At 41.0% G+C, this 15,061-nt stretch overlaps 1 protein-coding gene and 1 long non-coding RNA gene across 8 annotated transcripts in view; one reads left to right on the forward strand and one right to left on the reverse strand.

Moving 5' to 3' along the window:
* Nucleotides 1–15,061, forward strand: part of LOC113968577 — a 78,126-nt gene that overhangs the window by 50,570 nt on the left and 12,495 nt on the right. For 4 of the 6 annotated variants that reach the window (XR_003534568.1, XR_003534572.1, XR_003534571.1 and 1 more), the window contains exon 3: nucleotides 3,409–3,543. This is a non-coding gene — a long non-coding RNA (uncharacterized LOC113968577). Of the gene's footprint in view, nucleotides 1–3,408; nucleotides 3,544–4,921; nucleotides 5,023–13,444; nucleotides 13,553–15,061 lie in introns of those variants that run through there. The other 2 variants (XR_003534569.1, XR_003534570.1) reach the window with 2 other exon arrangements.
* CDYL2 (chromodomain Y like 2) overlaps nucleotides 1–15,061 on the reverse strand; it is a 33,947-nt gene that overhangs the window by 14,060 nt on the left and 4,826 nt on the right. For both annotated transcript variants that reach the window (XM_027685233.1, XM_027685232.1), the window contains exons 2-3: nucleotides 13,121–13,715; nucleotides 4,757–4,974 (exon numbers count right to left, since the gene is read on the reverse strand). In XM_027685233.1, the coding sequence (XP_027541034.1) occupies nucleotides 4,757–4,974; nucleotides 13,121–13,715 (813 nt within the window). The remainder of the gene's footprint in view (nucleotides 1–4,756; nucleotides 4,975–13,120; nucleotides 13,716–15,061) is intronic.

The raw sequence follows: 15,061 nt of genomic DNA on the forward strand, positions 1-15,061 counted from the left end.
ATTAATTACCATTACAAACCTGCCTCTTTTTTCTCTCACCTCTCACTGATTTGGGTGGCTAAAGCCATCTAAAAGCCATCCAAACTTTGGAGCAGAGCTTAAACCACAGTGATAGAAGAATGCTCTTTTTCCAATGTTATGGAGTGAGTGATATTTAAAGTCCATTAGTGGGAATCCCTTTCTCAGATATAGTTGAAAATGGGAAGGCTTTGGGCAGTAGTTTGGAGCAGGAGGGGAAATTTAGTTCCACTGCTCCACTAGTTTCTAGCAGAAGAAACCAGGAACCCATTATTGTATCAGTATTTTCAGGCTCCAAAAAGTATGTTTGTTTTTTTTTTAATAGCTGTGAGTTTATCATTAACTTTATCATCCCCAGGTGCTGGGAGGCTCAGTGGAATCCAGCAATGCCAGCCCAGTCAGTTCTCACTCATGGTCCATGCCATGATTCCTTTGATTGTGCCCAAATTCCCTGCTCACCTTGTCCCTCAGCCTGGGTCCAGCAGCCGTGGCCCCACGGCTTTCCTCAGGGATTCCCTGCTGGGGGTATTTCCCTACAGATGTTCCTGTGATCACAAGAAAGCTACTAACAATAAAATACCAATAAAAAAGCTCATTTGTCTGCAGGGTTGCAGAACTGGGTATTAAACTGCAGTATTGTAAAGTAAATATCATTTTAGTCCAGAACTGCTCTCTACAAAATTTTTTTAATCCACAAATTTCTGTTTAATGCAATAGTGAATTCATTCTCAAATACAGAGATACAACATGTCTTTAGTTACATTTCTTTGTCAGATTCCATATTTTTTTCTCTCTCCCATAGTCCTTAAACCTTTCTCCATTTTGGTATAACTGTTGCATTTGTCCAATTAAATTTTATTTTCTCTAGTGGACCAGATCTAATACTACTATTTCCAGAGCTCCTTAGCAGTATTCTCCAGTTCCATGCTTTTATTAATTAGCTTTTTTATGGTCTTTTAGGTAATTTTCAGTTCTGGGGACAGTATTTCTATTTGAATGCATTTGATGAAAATTTCTGAGGAAGTATTTACAGAGCAGTATGGGCCAGTTATTTAGGTTATGATAATTGAATGGATTATAAATTTAGACCAGGCCTAGTGCTTCACTTACTGTTTTATTGAAACCCAACTATATAATAAAATTATCACCTTCTCAGCAGTTGCTTATATTTTTAATCCTGTCAAGAAAATAAACTGGTTAGTTCTTGAACAGGACACCTTATATTGCAAAATAAACATAAAATGGTTAAAAACTTCATTAAACTTCTAAGAGCTTATTTTAATGCCTTTCACTGGTTGTAGGAAATTTCAAAAAGGCATTTGGTGCCCTTTGCTTTCCATGTTGCTTACATTGGGAAAATCAAAGAGCTGGGAATTTATCACTGTAATGACACAAAGTATCTTGAACAGAAGTCTCTTGTTCACATAAACAGGAGTTATTAGTTGAAAAAGTTAACTTCTCTGAGCCTCTGAGGACTCACTGTGATATTCTTTAAGGTAAATACTCTGTAAATATTACAGTAAAACCAAGTTTTAAAGCCATTCAGTTGTTTTTAGACCCTCCTCCACTTGTGCCTTTTTACATAAATACACTTTGTGTTACTGACTCTGGGCAGATTCTGAGTCCTTTCTGTTTGGTACCTCAGGGACTTGGGAATCTCTAAAGCTACAGGGCCCAAACCCACAATTTGTTCTTGTAAGACAGAAAACCACAGATAACAATAAATTTGTACCTGCCTCTTTTATTTATTATTTTCAAGTTAGGAAAACTTATAAATAAGGAAAAAGTGAGGGCAAAGCAGTGCTCCAAAATACACCTGGTACAACTTCAAACTCCTTAATTCCCATGGCTGGAAATGTGAAACCTGCTTCTTGTGTCTGAGAAGGTACTTGAGGTGGTTCTGTCAGTCTGCAATGGAAACACTGCCTGTTTAGGGAATGTTTTGCTTTGAATTCAGGGGAATATTAACTCCCAGCTCTGTTAATGGTGTTAAATAAAACCAGCAGATGGGTCCGTTTAGTCTGAAACAGAATTTGGATCCTTGAGATGTGCTGAGTTAAAACAGCAGCAGCAGCAGCATTGGAGAACAAACATCAGAAGAGGCAGAAGACCCAGGAGAGAAAATGCCCTCATGGAATTTATAATGATGAAACATTTCACATATGTATTTTAAAAATGGATTTTCAAAATGAATTTTAAAAGTAGGAAGTCTAAGCTACTGAAATAAAAACAAGCTGTGCCGTTTCATGACACTGCCTTGGAAGTTTATAAGGTCTTGTAAAAAAAAAAGAAAGAATTTCTATAGTGCCCTGAACATTTTTTTGTAGAAAAAACTCAATTACTAGAGTGGCACTGAGCCAACTTCAATCAGTGCAAAAGCTGCTGGAAGGAGCTTTGGCACATTTCATGTTAAAATCACCTGCACAAATGGGGTTACCAAAACCATGGGATGAAGGGATTCAGGTAGACTTCTCTAGGCTTTCATTTTTCTTCTTTTTTTTTTTTAATATATAAATAAGTTCTTTGTTATTTTAATTAAATTGGCAAAAATAGCAAAGGCCAATGGTTGAACACAACTATTAAACTTCACCTGAAGATTATCATAAAGCACAAGGGCTGGTGAGGGGTGAGAGGGATTTTGTATCAGCTTAATTTTGAAATGATTGTTTGCAGTGCACACCTTTTCTTTTTTTCTTAACATAGATAAGAATAACCAGAGCACTGTTTAACCACATCAAGTAGAGCTGCTCTGAGTAAATAATTCATTTACTATTTGGCAAACATAATTTACTGACTGTCTAACAAAGCTGGAAGTTTGCATTTCTTTACCCAAAACGAGACACACTTTCTTCATTTTGTAGGAATTGTGTGTTTGCACTTTTTATTCACTGGTGAGAAGAGGCAACAAACCCAAAAATGTTCTAAACCTCCCTAAAACACTCTGTCAGTTTGTCCCACCTGTGGCTGTGGCTGACAAACTGCAGGGACAAGGCATCAACATATTCCTGCTTTCAGTCCCTTGGATTTTTGCTGTAGTTGCCAGCAAGGCTGTGGAGTTGCCAATCCTGGAGCTGCTGGATTTTGTGGTGTGAATGATCCTGGGCAGCAGCCTGGACTGAGGCCAAAGGAGCCTTTTCATGTTTGTAGCCACGAGCCTTCCGAGGGCAAGAGCCTGGGATTGCTCTGGGCCTGGATGGGGTTTAAAGAGGCAACCTCCATGTGGAGAACTCATTGATTCATTCCTGCCCATCCAGCTCCTGGCCAGTAATGTAGTTTCCTAAAATGCATTTCTTGGTTTTCAAGTGAGCTTCAATAAAGGGTCCAGAAATAGTCCACGCCGTGATGCAGGGACAGGACTATTACAGGCTTATCATTTATTCTTCCACACAGGTGAGCTCCCAGCATATTGAAAACTTTCAAAGGATGAAAGGGATTGGTTTGGCAGACCTGAAGAGCCTGAATTAATCCCCTGGTTAGAGCATTTGAGTACTGCTGATGTGGAACAGCACAGCCAGCAACGTAAAGGTATGTCTGCTCAACCTGAACACAGCCCTGGATTTCATACTTTTTCAGGCCCTGCAGTGTCAATTAGTGCTAATTAAGACAGGGATGGAATGATGGATTTGATGCCATCTAATGCATTTTAAGGAATTAGTATTAAAAGCAAGTGTTTGGTGTTCTGTGATAATGACCAAGATAGTCCTAAATATTACTTAGTTTAAGAACTAGGAGTGATAAATGTATGTACCATAAGTTTTAACTATTTAATACCATTCAGTGTATTACTGAACGATCCTAAATAGTTAAATAAATGAATGTCCATTTGCACATGTGCCTTTGGGAAGGTGAGTCAAATTTAGGACCCATCAGATTCTGATTGAATAAAATGATTCCTCAAAGCTACAAACTGCTCTTCCCTCAGGTGGTGCTCAAACTGATGCCTCCTATACTCATTTCTTCCCACGGGGAACAGGACTCAGGCATGTTCCCTTCTCTCCAGGACATCCATCCTGACACAGGCATTTCTGGACACCCCTTTTCTTCTGCCATGGGGATGGCACACCAGGGCACCAGGGCTCACTACTCTGGGATCACAGGGAATGAAAGGAAAAGCTGCTCAGCCCTTCCAGTGATCCATGTGTGTACTGGGAGAGTACAATCTACAAGTCTGAGTCTGACCTTAAGTGCACAGTGTTTGGAAGAAGGGAATTCTTTAATATCTTTTATATGTTGTAAGACTTTATGCGATTCAGCTGAGGACTGAGCCCCCAGTTGGTTAAGATTCCATCCATAAGGACTCCTACAGCAATTCAGAGAAAAAGTAATTAGGGATCAAGGCAGAATTTAGAACGACTGTCTCAGGATATGGCCTGGAATTCTCTGTATGCAACAACTGGAGCACTATTTCAATTAGTGAAATGGAAAAGGCCAGATTTCTCCTAAGGATAGGAAATATCAGTAATTTCAACATGTGAAAAGCTGCTTCACACAACTCCACGCTGGAGATACTGATTCTGCCATTCTTTACTTCTAATTTTCATTTTCAGACACGTGAATTAAAATTTAATTTCCATTGCATTCTTTGTAATAGGAATCCCAAGTGTGACAAACTTAGATATGTCTGAACTCTGCATTTTTCTAAGATCATCAATTAGTACCTAAAATCAAGTGCAGTGTTTCCAAGACAACCCACACTTTTTAGGATGGCTTTCTTTGGCTTTTAGGGCTGCACACTTACCTCTGGGGTCAGTGCATTGTTCTCTGAAGTCTGACTTGACAGCAAAATATGTGTGAAACCCTCTTCTTTCCGGACCACAATGTCCCTGAACCGGCAGTTACTTTCGTTTTGTCTCACGCTGTATCTCAGTCTCTTATCGAAGACATAATCCTTCTCCCCATCTAGTTTCCTTTTCACAGTGCTGTGCAGATTCAAGCTTCCATTGGCCAGAGAAGAACCTTTCAGATGGAAAGAATCGAAGCATAATTACCTCTACACCATCAAAGAAATGGAGTGCTGCTCCACTAGCTTCAACCAAAAGAAATGAACATAAAATAGTAATATAAATATAAAATAAATAAAACCGTGCCTGGCTAGTCAAATGTGGCCTCAAGCCATTCCTCTTATTCTGCATTCCAACCTGCAGAACTTTTTGTTGTCTGATCAGAACACCTCTGGATCCAGTGAACTGTAGCACCCGGGACTGGTACCTGTAGTGGGATTCAGATCTGCTTTGAACATGAAAGCAACTGTATCATAGTCTTCCATATGAACTTGGGGTGATCCCTGAATTTATAGGAAGATTCTATTTCAGCTTTGGAAACTTGACATGAGAGGTTTAGTCCAAATCCCATCTTTCAGAGGTAGATTTTCTTCCCTTTCTACTGACCAGTCATGAGCAGTCTCAAATGACCCCCCGAGCACACCCTTGTTGCACATCTCTGTGTGACACTAAATTTGGGGAGCTCTTCCCAAGCTGACACAACCAACATTCTCTTCCACTTATCCCTGTGGCTGGCATTGCAAGGAGCACTTAGCCACCCTTTTTGCTCTGATTCCAAGCCTCTGCTCCTTACATTTTACAGTAACAATAATTAATGACTTCTGACTAACGAGTATGATATTAATAGTGGACTTTGTACACAGCAAATGCTAATGCTGATGCCATAAGTATCCAGCAGCAGGAAAAAAGAGAACAGTGAGAAGAAAGATATAATTCCTCCTTAAAAACAAGTGAGAGTAACAGTAAGTCAGTATTAAAAGAGAGTTTATTCTGACTTACACAGGGAATTGCAAACCATTCCTCTGCTGTTTACAGTCGCTCTGTAACAGGCAATAGAGGACAACTGGTCACAGTGCTGGGACAGGGTGTTGAAAGAGCTTTATAGGATTTGTATGCAATAATCCTTTTCTAATTACAGATGTTTCACACTATTGCCATTAAAAATAAAGCAGAGACAGGTTGGTGAGGGACAGAGATTAAAGTCACTGTTTTTTGTTTAAATAGACACCAGCCCACAATACTCCATTTTTAAGAAAGGCCAAGAGAGAGCTGAATGAAAACACCTTTGTTTGTTCTGTTCTTTACTCCTGCCAAAAGGTGACCTGTTCCAGCTTCTGGTTTCAAATAGCCAAGAACTTTTAAAGGGCAGATGACATGAATATTAGAACAGATTTAGACTTTATAGTTTCAATGTCTGACATCCAGTTAAAAATGCTCTGTTGGAACAGAACTGAGCAGTGAATTGGTGACAGATGACTCTCTAAACCAAAATCACTTCCCCTCATTTTGGCTTAGCCGTGTTTGAGGTTGATGCTCACGCAGGTGACTGATCCGTGTGACTTTTGGCCAAAATTCTGTTAGTTCAGCCAACCATAAAACTCTTTTTTTGTTGTTAAATTAAGAGACATCATCTAAAGCTTTTCCTGTATTACACTGAACAGGGCATTTACCTGGTGCAATGCAAACATTGCCAAATTACTTCAGATCATCACTTTAAAAAATCATTTGGAACCAGAAGAGTCTGAAATTTGTTCTCTTGACAAAAAGTATCTACAAGTGTAGAAATCACCATGTGCTTGAGCTTTAAAAGTTATGAATAACTTCCTATGGTGTGTTTCTTCTTTTTCATAAGGTTTTGCTACTGCATCTATTTTGACATTATATACAAAGGTGTATACAATATATATATACATGATCATGTATTCTTACAAACAAAAATCAACTTGTAGAATTACTAATGGAGCACCAGTGTCATTAGGAATAATATACTGAATAATATACTGAAACTAATTAATTCTTTGACTGAGGTAGGCTATTAAATACTGCATTTTTATCTATTCAATCCTTACCATGTTGCTTGACCCTGCAACTAGCTACTAAGATGTGATGAGTTAAATCTCCCCAAAAAGTGTAAAGAACTTATAAAATCAGAGGCACAAATGGCCATTGAATGGAAGGTGTGTCAGACTAACTATACTGATTATCTCTCTAGTGTGGAAGATTATGCCACATCTATTTTAAATACAGATGGTAAGAGAATAGTAGAAGATTAATTCACACACATAATCCAGCTCAACAAAAAGCCTCACAGTAATTATTTGAATATTTTGTTTTATTCTTCTTTATGCATTGTTTGTAAATGAATATGTGATGTGAACTATATATTTTACCATGATATTTTAACTAGCTGCATACCAACTGAAAGAAATCTAACCAGAGGAAAGATCTGAATTAAATATGAGAGAAACATAAATGGAAAAGTGTAATTTCCTAGAGTGGATGATTAACAGAACAATATATAGTGAGCAAATTGTTGTTTCTGTGTCTACAGTGCAACCCTGTAATCTTGTTTAATCTGATAAACTGGGGACAATGATCAGCACAATCTAAAGACAGGGAAGCTTTGGGTGCTCAAAGTGTGGTTTACTGGCTTAGTACTGAGTATTTGATGCTCAGTCTAAGTACAAAAAGAAAACAGAATGGGAGAAAATATTCCTTCCTTTAGTCAGAGTTTAATCTAATTATTACCTCGTAATCAGCAGTAGAACTTGTGGAATACCCAAACCAACACTGATATTTATAAGAAATTTCAATATTCTTTTAAGGGAACCTAAGATCTTCCCAGACCACTGGTGGGTGCAGTAATCCTTCCCCAAGAATGGCAGTAAAGGATGCTATTTAAGGAGAAAATGCAAGCTTGGGCACTTTCTGCAGTCCGTTCCCATAGCATCATCCTTAAGTGATGTACAGGAACATGAGAGGCTTCATCCTTTCTGTTTCTTCAGTATTTGCTTGTGGACCTTTTCATGTGTTTCTCTAATCCCCTTTGAGCTCTCTGGCTCCACAGCTTCCTGTGGTATGAGTTTGAGAAGTTGTGTAGCCACTACACAGAGAAGAATTTGCTTTCATCTCTGCTTTTATCTGATGTTCCACCAGCTCCAGTGAGTGGTCCCTGCTCTGCTGTCGAGGGATTTCAGGAGCAGCAGTTCTGCATTTACTGGATCTGAGGCCTTGATGGTTTGTAAACTTTGATCGTGCTCCCGCTCCGCTGCCCCTCTCCTGACTGAAGGCTCTTTTATTCCTGCAATCCTCTTCATTTTGGCTGCCCATCCCTGCATCTTCCACAGTGCTCCACCACTGCCAAAGGCTCTGAGCTTGGGGCTCCATTACCCCAGGCAATGCTGCAAACACATTAGGAATTTACAGTCTAAAAAGTCTACAAAGAGTAGAAGAAGAAAGAGAGAAAAGGTCACAATGATCCTTGGTGCTTTAAGGGACCTGGGACTCCACCCCCCCTTCACTGCTCCTGCCCATGAGGAAAGGACACCTCAAGTGCTGTGTCCTCTCTGTTTTCCTCTAATATTTTCAGAGACTTCTCTTCTGAGTGTTCCATCCCAGCCAGTTTGAGGTGCAGTCTCTGTGCCACCACCCTGGGAGCTGGCCTGGTGATCTGCCCTGGCTGCAAACTCACCCTGCAAAACTGGGGTTAATTTTCAACCAGATCAGGTTCACCTTGGAGCCCCAAAAGGGCTAAAACTGGTGCAGAGGGAGGGATGGGAATAACGGTCAGGATGCCATGGGAAGGAGAGCTGGACTGTTGTTTTATCAGCACCACACTTTTGTGCTGAATGGAAGAGGAGGATGGAGTTGGGGGTTTAATTTTTCCAGGTGAAATAAACCACTCTCCATGGAAAAGCAGCTTGGCATTCCTCAGCCTTCCCAAGAGCCTTTCTCTGTCTCTTTTCTGGCTTTCTTGTAGGTAATGGTTAATACTGTACATACTTAAAAGCTGTGTTCTGTTGATAATTTACTAATAATTTCAGACTTCTCCAGCTAAAGGAGCATCTGTAAGATATCTAAAAGCAATGAGTTTTCATCCAAACGGAGAGCAAGAATGTTTGGTTGTCTTTTACTGCCAGTATTCTTTCAGAATAAATAAAACAGAGTAAGTTAAAAAAACAAGAGGAAGCAGTGACTAAGTCACAGAGAGTATTTAAATGAAGGGCACAAAGATTTTTTGTAATGGAGAAAAACAGTGGTTAGTGATACATGACAGGCAAAAATTCTTCAGCAGATGGTACAGAAATAGAGCAATGTAGAAAAAGGAAAGAGAAAATTAAAAGGGGATGTTTTTTGATGCTGTCAAGGAACTTGACAAAACAATCACTCTCAATTACAATATCTGGAGAGAAACAGGAAAGTGATAACAGAAGACAACAAATATCATCAGAAAGAACAGTATTGTTAGCTCCTGGGAGCATCAGTGGATGCTTCAACATTTTCCAATTTGTAGGCCATTAAATAACTGTCAGTAAAGATGACTCTGCTCTCCTTATGGCAGGATGTGTAAAAGGCAGGAGACAGGACTGGGTAAGAAAGATCCCAATTTCAGGAAGGTTCCAGGCCTGCACTGAGGGCATCAATCCTTTTGTGCACACACCTATAGGGGCAAGGAGCTGCCTGCTGGGAAGTCTGTCTATAGGGTAAAGAGGAACCACTTGTACCCAAGTGGATGTACACACAAAACTAAGCAGACTGGTGGAAGCTCATTCAAGGAGTCACCAAAAGAGGGTTTTTAAATAGCTGTTATTTGTTTCAACACAACTGGCAAGGACAGACAAACAACACAGCCATTATTTGATTACTTCTAGATTAGAAATTACTATCTATGTTGCCTGGTTCAATACACTGGTGGTTAAACATTATTATTATTATAATAACTGGTTTGAGTTGGTGGATTTTGGAGACCTTCAACCATAAGCCCACACTGGCAGCAGAGCTGGGCCCACAGCTGGGCTTTCAAATTGTGGGGAATTCCTGAGTTTTCCAAGACAAACCTAAAATTTCTATACACATTTTCTGTGCAGTGTTACAGTTTGCTGTGAAATGAGCCCGACGCTCATTTGGTTTCCATACAGGCAGTCTCAAAGCTGACACAAATGTCTGCTTCATCCGATTCTGAGCGGGGCTGCCCGGCAGCCACAGCTTCTGGGAGCCAAACCAGGTCCTCCAGGCTCCCTCTTTGTTCCACATCTAGTGCCTGGGAGCCCTGTGAGTGTGGATGGAGCATGCCAGGCTTTCAACTTCCAGACTCTGTGGCAGACTGCCTGAAACCTCTGGCAGAGCTGGCTGCCTCCAGGCTCAGCGTGGGAGTCCTGCCAAGCAGGCTGCCACACTGCTCCCGCTCCCGAGGGACACAGCCCTGGGACCTTGGCTCAGATTTGGAGAAAGTTTTGAAACCCAAGATGTCTGGAACAAAATTTCTGTTGTTCAACAAATTGGCATTTTTTTTCTCTGAAGCTTTCTTCATTTGGAATTTGTAAAATTTCAGCCCAGTGTTGGTGTGGCATTAACCCCAATGAAAGGGAGGCTGTGATAATGATGGGACACGTGGCAGAATCACCTTCCATGGGAGTGGGAATGCTGAGGGAGTAAGAAAATTGTTGCATTTGGTGAAGAGCAGTGCAAGTTTCTTCCACTTGACATTTCAAATGATACAAACTGCTGTATCAGGAAATGTGGCTTCTCTCAACCTTGTAGGGCAATATTAGGAAAAAAGCTGGTAATTTGATTTTGACCCTTTTCCTCCAGTTTCTGTCTGCTCTGACTTTGACAGTCTCCTCTCCCCTCTGGAGTTTTCCCCACTCTGCCTGTGCTGGGATCACACAGCAGGACTGAGGATTTCTGACCTTGCCAGTGCTGCTGAGTGTGGGCTTTTCAGGGGAAAACCAGGCAGAGATGTAAAGATCTCTTACATTTGCCTGCAGAACGCAAGGGGAGCAAAACACAGAACACGAGTGCTGGATTTGGAGAATGCAAAAACCATCCTAAAGAAATGTTTGAAAGGAGCTGCAGACATCAGCTGCTGGGCCAGGAGCCCTCTGTACCCAGCAGAACACCTGGGCTGCTCAGGCAAAGCAGCTTTCCACTGAAATAGAGCTCTCTGACAGGGATTATTCAATCAGGGCTGGTGGGGGCCATTCCTTAGCTCTTGTGGGGACAAAGGCGCGTGTGACCTTACAGTTCATTGTGACTCTTTGGTTCTTCATGAAAAAAAAACCATTTTAAAATACGGAAGGAATGAATTTTAAAGATGCATTTTGTATCAGAACTTCTCCATGGATAACATAAACCAAATGATTAAAAAAACTTCATTAGAAACAGTAAGAAAACCAAGGAAAATAACTTTATACACATCTGTAATTAGATATGCAAGTCACCTCAGAGGAGCAGTAACTTGTCAAGCTGTCTAACATGAGCTCAAACTCCACACAATACAAAAGCCAAGATACTTTTAAGTGCTTCAACTTTATATTTCACTGACATCACCAGGGGTGTTTATGCATTTAAAGCTGACCACACATTTTGCTGCTTTGGGAGTCTTTTGACAGCATAGTTGATGCCTGGATTGAAAGATCCCTGTAACTATTGGATATAGTAAGACTAGACAAGGTCAGTTCTACTTCCCAAATCAAGGAGCATTTGCCAGGTTGCCAGTAGGGTGGAAAATGGGGAGATATAATTTATGTTGACTTCTGGAAAGTTTTTGGCAGGGCAGTTCACAAGAAGCTGTTAAGGAAATGAGTGCTATCATGGGCTGTAGAGAGTGGCTAATAAAAATAAATAATTGGAACAAATGGTTACTTTTCCTTATGTCAAGTGATTAGTAGTTGGCTGTCCCAAGGATGTGCAGGAGGATTAGTTTATTTAATGTGTGTATTAATGAATTGGGGAGAGAAGTATGAAAGGAAAATTTGAAGGCAATACAAAATAAGTAGAGTGAAAACTAGGAAAGATTTTGAAGAGCTTCACTGAGTCATAAGAAAAAGGTGAACTGGCAACAGTAAAGCAGATTAAATGCATAATGAAAGGGATCATACATATAACTGTGTTTTAAATTAACTGTAACAAGCAAGTTAAAAAAACCCCAAGAGCAACTGTGGATCACTCAATGAAAACCTTTATGCAGTGTGGAACAGCAGAAAAAATAATCCTCCAAAGGTTCCATCGTCACTGTATCAGTAAGCAGTAGGAAATCATTTGGAACAGCTCCTGCTGTTTTTAAAAGGTATTAAAAAAAACCCCACACACCAAAGGCACAAGAGGATACTCAAAACTACCAGGAATCTGGAAAGACTTCCAGGTAGGAAGGAGGAAAAGGCCGGGGCTGCCAACTGATTGACGGGGTGTCCTCTACTCTGTCCCTTCACAGAAGGACAAAAGGCTATTCAGTGAAAGTAAAGGTCAGAAAACCCCAACAAGACCCCAAACACCAAAGTCTGATCAAATAAAATGTGCATCTCATTGTTAACTCCTGGCAATTACTGTGTCACAAAACACCACCGAGGCTTTAAATTTGGTTGGATTAAAAATAAACAAACCAAAAAGATTGGACACATATAGATAATGAGAAGCGACTTCATTTGCATTAAGCTGAGTAGTATTTATAGAGAACATAAACCTTATTCTTTGAGAGCTAAGCCAGTCAGTTACTATGAGGGTTAGAAAGAAATTCCTCCCATTTCTTCTGGTTCACTTCCAGGCTGTTTGTACCTTCCTGTAAAGTCTGTCTTGTGACTTCTGGTGAGCCCAGTCACTGCCAAAGACAAGGACCTGGCTGCTCTGAGGACTCCTGAATGTGACCAGCAGTAATACTGAGAACTTGGATCTTACTCAGCCATCCTTACCAGGACACTTTAGCCAGAGTGGTGTTAACTCTGTTTCTAAAACAATTCTGATTTTTGTAGCCCGCTGGCTTTGAGCACACCTAACTGAGGAGCTGTTTGGTACTTGGTGATACACAACCCCCAAGCTGCAGCCTTGTACATCCCTCCCTTGTCATTCCTGCTCCATGCCCTGTCCTCATTTCCCCACAGGGATTTACACTGCAAAGGGAGCCCACACTGCTTCGTGTCACTCCGTGGGAGAAGGAAAGGGAGAAGCCAGCTGATAAAAAACATGTCTAATATACAGGGAAAGAGCGTGGAGCTTGTTTGTGTGCTTCTCACCACATCCCCTGTGTGCCAACAGTGTTTCCACCAGTGGGCTCTGCTGCCACGAGCACCCCCCTCCCCCAGAGCCGAGTGCTTTGAATCACCTACCAATTCCATTCACCACGGGGGGGTCGGGACCGACTTCCAACACACTGGGCAAGTTTGGTTCTCCTTCGTGATCGTTTAAATCCGCGTTTTGCTGCTGTGAGCCATTCCCAAAATGTCTAGAATCCTTCTCGTGGCTGCCATCTCCATTCTGCAGCCCATTGTGGGGCTTTTTCAGTGGCATGATCTGCAACCCGCTGGGGGTAGTTCGGTAAGTCACGGTTTTAGCAGCCCTGTCATTGGCAGAGCCCGGCTTTGCTGCGTATCCTCGTTTCTGTTTTTGATGAGATGGGTTAATTCTCTTCCTTTTGTGTGTTGATCCTTTAGACTTGCCAGATTCAGAAGGTCTGTGGGATATTTTCTCGACGGACGACCCTCGGCTCTCCCGCAGTAGTTTGGCCGTGCTGGGCTGTTTCCCGTGCCTGGATCTCTTTTCTCTGGTCACGTGGAGTCTGTTGAACTCATCAATAAATTCCTCACAATGCAGTAGATGATGTTCAGGTTCCCAGGTGTCTTCATTGCTTCCATAACCTTTCCACCTGATGAGATATTCCCATTTGCCCTTCTTGTTCTTCCTTTTGTCTACAATCCTCTCGACCTAAAGGAAAAGAACAAAAATATATTAAAAAGAATTCCCTTGAGCAGAGCTGACAGTACAGGAGAGGAATCAGAGCCCCAGTGGTATTTGGACAGCAAAGCCACTGCCCCTTCTGAAAACATCAAGAGAGACATAAACACCTCCTCAAGTCTGATCTGGGCCCTTCAACAGCCCCAGTGTGAAGAAACAAGAGAGAGTCTGAGATCATTAATGAAGGCACAATTTCTTTGAAAATCTGGTTGGAAAATGAGACAATTACTGTTATATTCCTCAGCTACCTCTTGCTTGAAAGAGCTAAATAAAACATCTTTTGCTGTATTGTTAGTGACTGATCACTCTCCTGAATCCACACGTGCATTATGTCCCTGTAAACTTCCTCAGTCTTCTTTGTGTCTTGGAACTACCTTGAACAGAGAATTGATTACAGTATTTTACAGCAAAGATCTTGTTTGCAGTACTGTACATCCACTTTGCTACTTCCAACCTACAAAAATTTGTATTTTTAGGAAGGCAAAATTCGAGTAAATTCACGAAATTTGTGAGTGCATCGATAAAAGAACCCAACCAACCAAAAGGCATAAAGGCAGGATTCTTACATGGAAGGGATGACTTCCATCAGCCTGTGCTGGGGAATGTCAGTGCAAGGAACATTCCTGCACCAAGGGCTGTGTTGGGACTGCACACAGAACGTGAATTAACAGCATCCTGCTGTTGTAGAACATGGACTGTACAACTGGAGAAATCTTTGTGCTACCTCAGTGCTGGCAAAGCCTCAGCAGGGGGAGAGTGCCCAGGAAAACCCAAACACAACCAGTTGGCAGCAAGTCAGGGGGTTAAACTGCACCAAGTGGGATTCAGATCCAGTCTTTAGGAAAAATGGTGTAATGGTAGTAGGAATTAAGCATTAGAAGATAAGGAGGGTTTTTAGAACAAACAGTTTTTGTTACATACATCTGCCATGAAAAATCAATGCTGGGAAATCAGTTATGATAAAGAAGCCTTCAAAGGCTCTCCCAGGTTTTATTTTTTGGTTCTTTATTTATTTTTTTTATATGTTGTTTATGAAGGATAAAGATGCCACTAATGAAAAAAAGAATCATTATCATTAACCAAAAGCAGTATTGTTAATTTAGACAAATAAATAAGTGGATAGCTCCTGTAACAGCTTTCACTGCTCTTCAAAGGAAAATCATCTCATGTGAAGAACAACAGAATCTGTATGGAGAATTTAACCTTGAGGAAGGGCAATCACAGCAGTGTGAGTAATTGTTCTTTCTGGGTCCCCTGTTAGAGCAAACCAATGGATTAATTCTGGCTGTTCACTGCCTGGAACTGTACATTCAGAG

Source organism: Neopelma chrysocephalum, unplaced genomic scaffold (genome assembly GCF_003984885.1).
Source record: "Neopelma chrysocephalum unplaced genomic scaffold, ASM398488v2 Primary Assembly neopelma1_68, whole genome shotgun sequence".
NCBI lineage: Eukaryota > Metazoa > Chordata > Aves > Passeriformes > Pipridae > Neopelma > Neopelma chrysocephalum.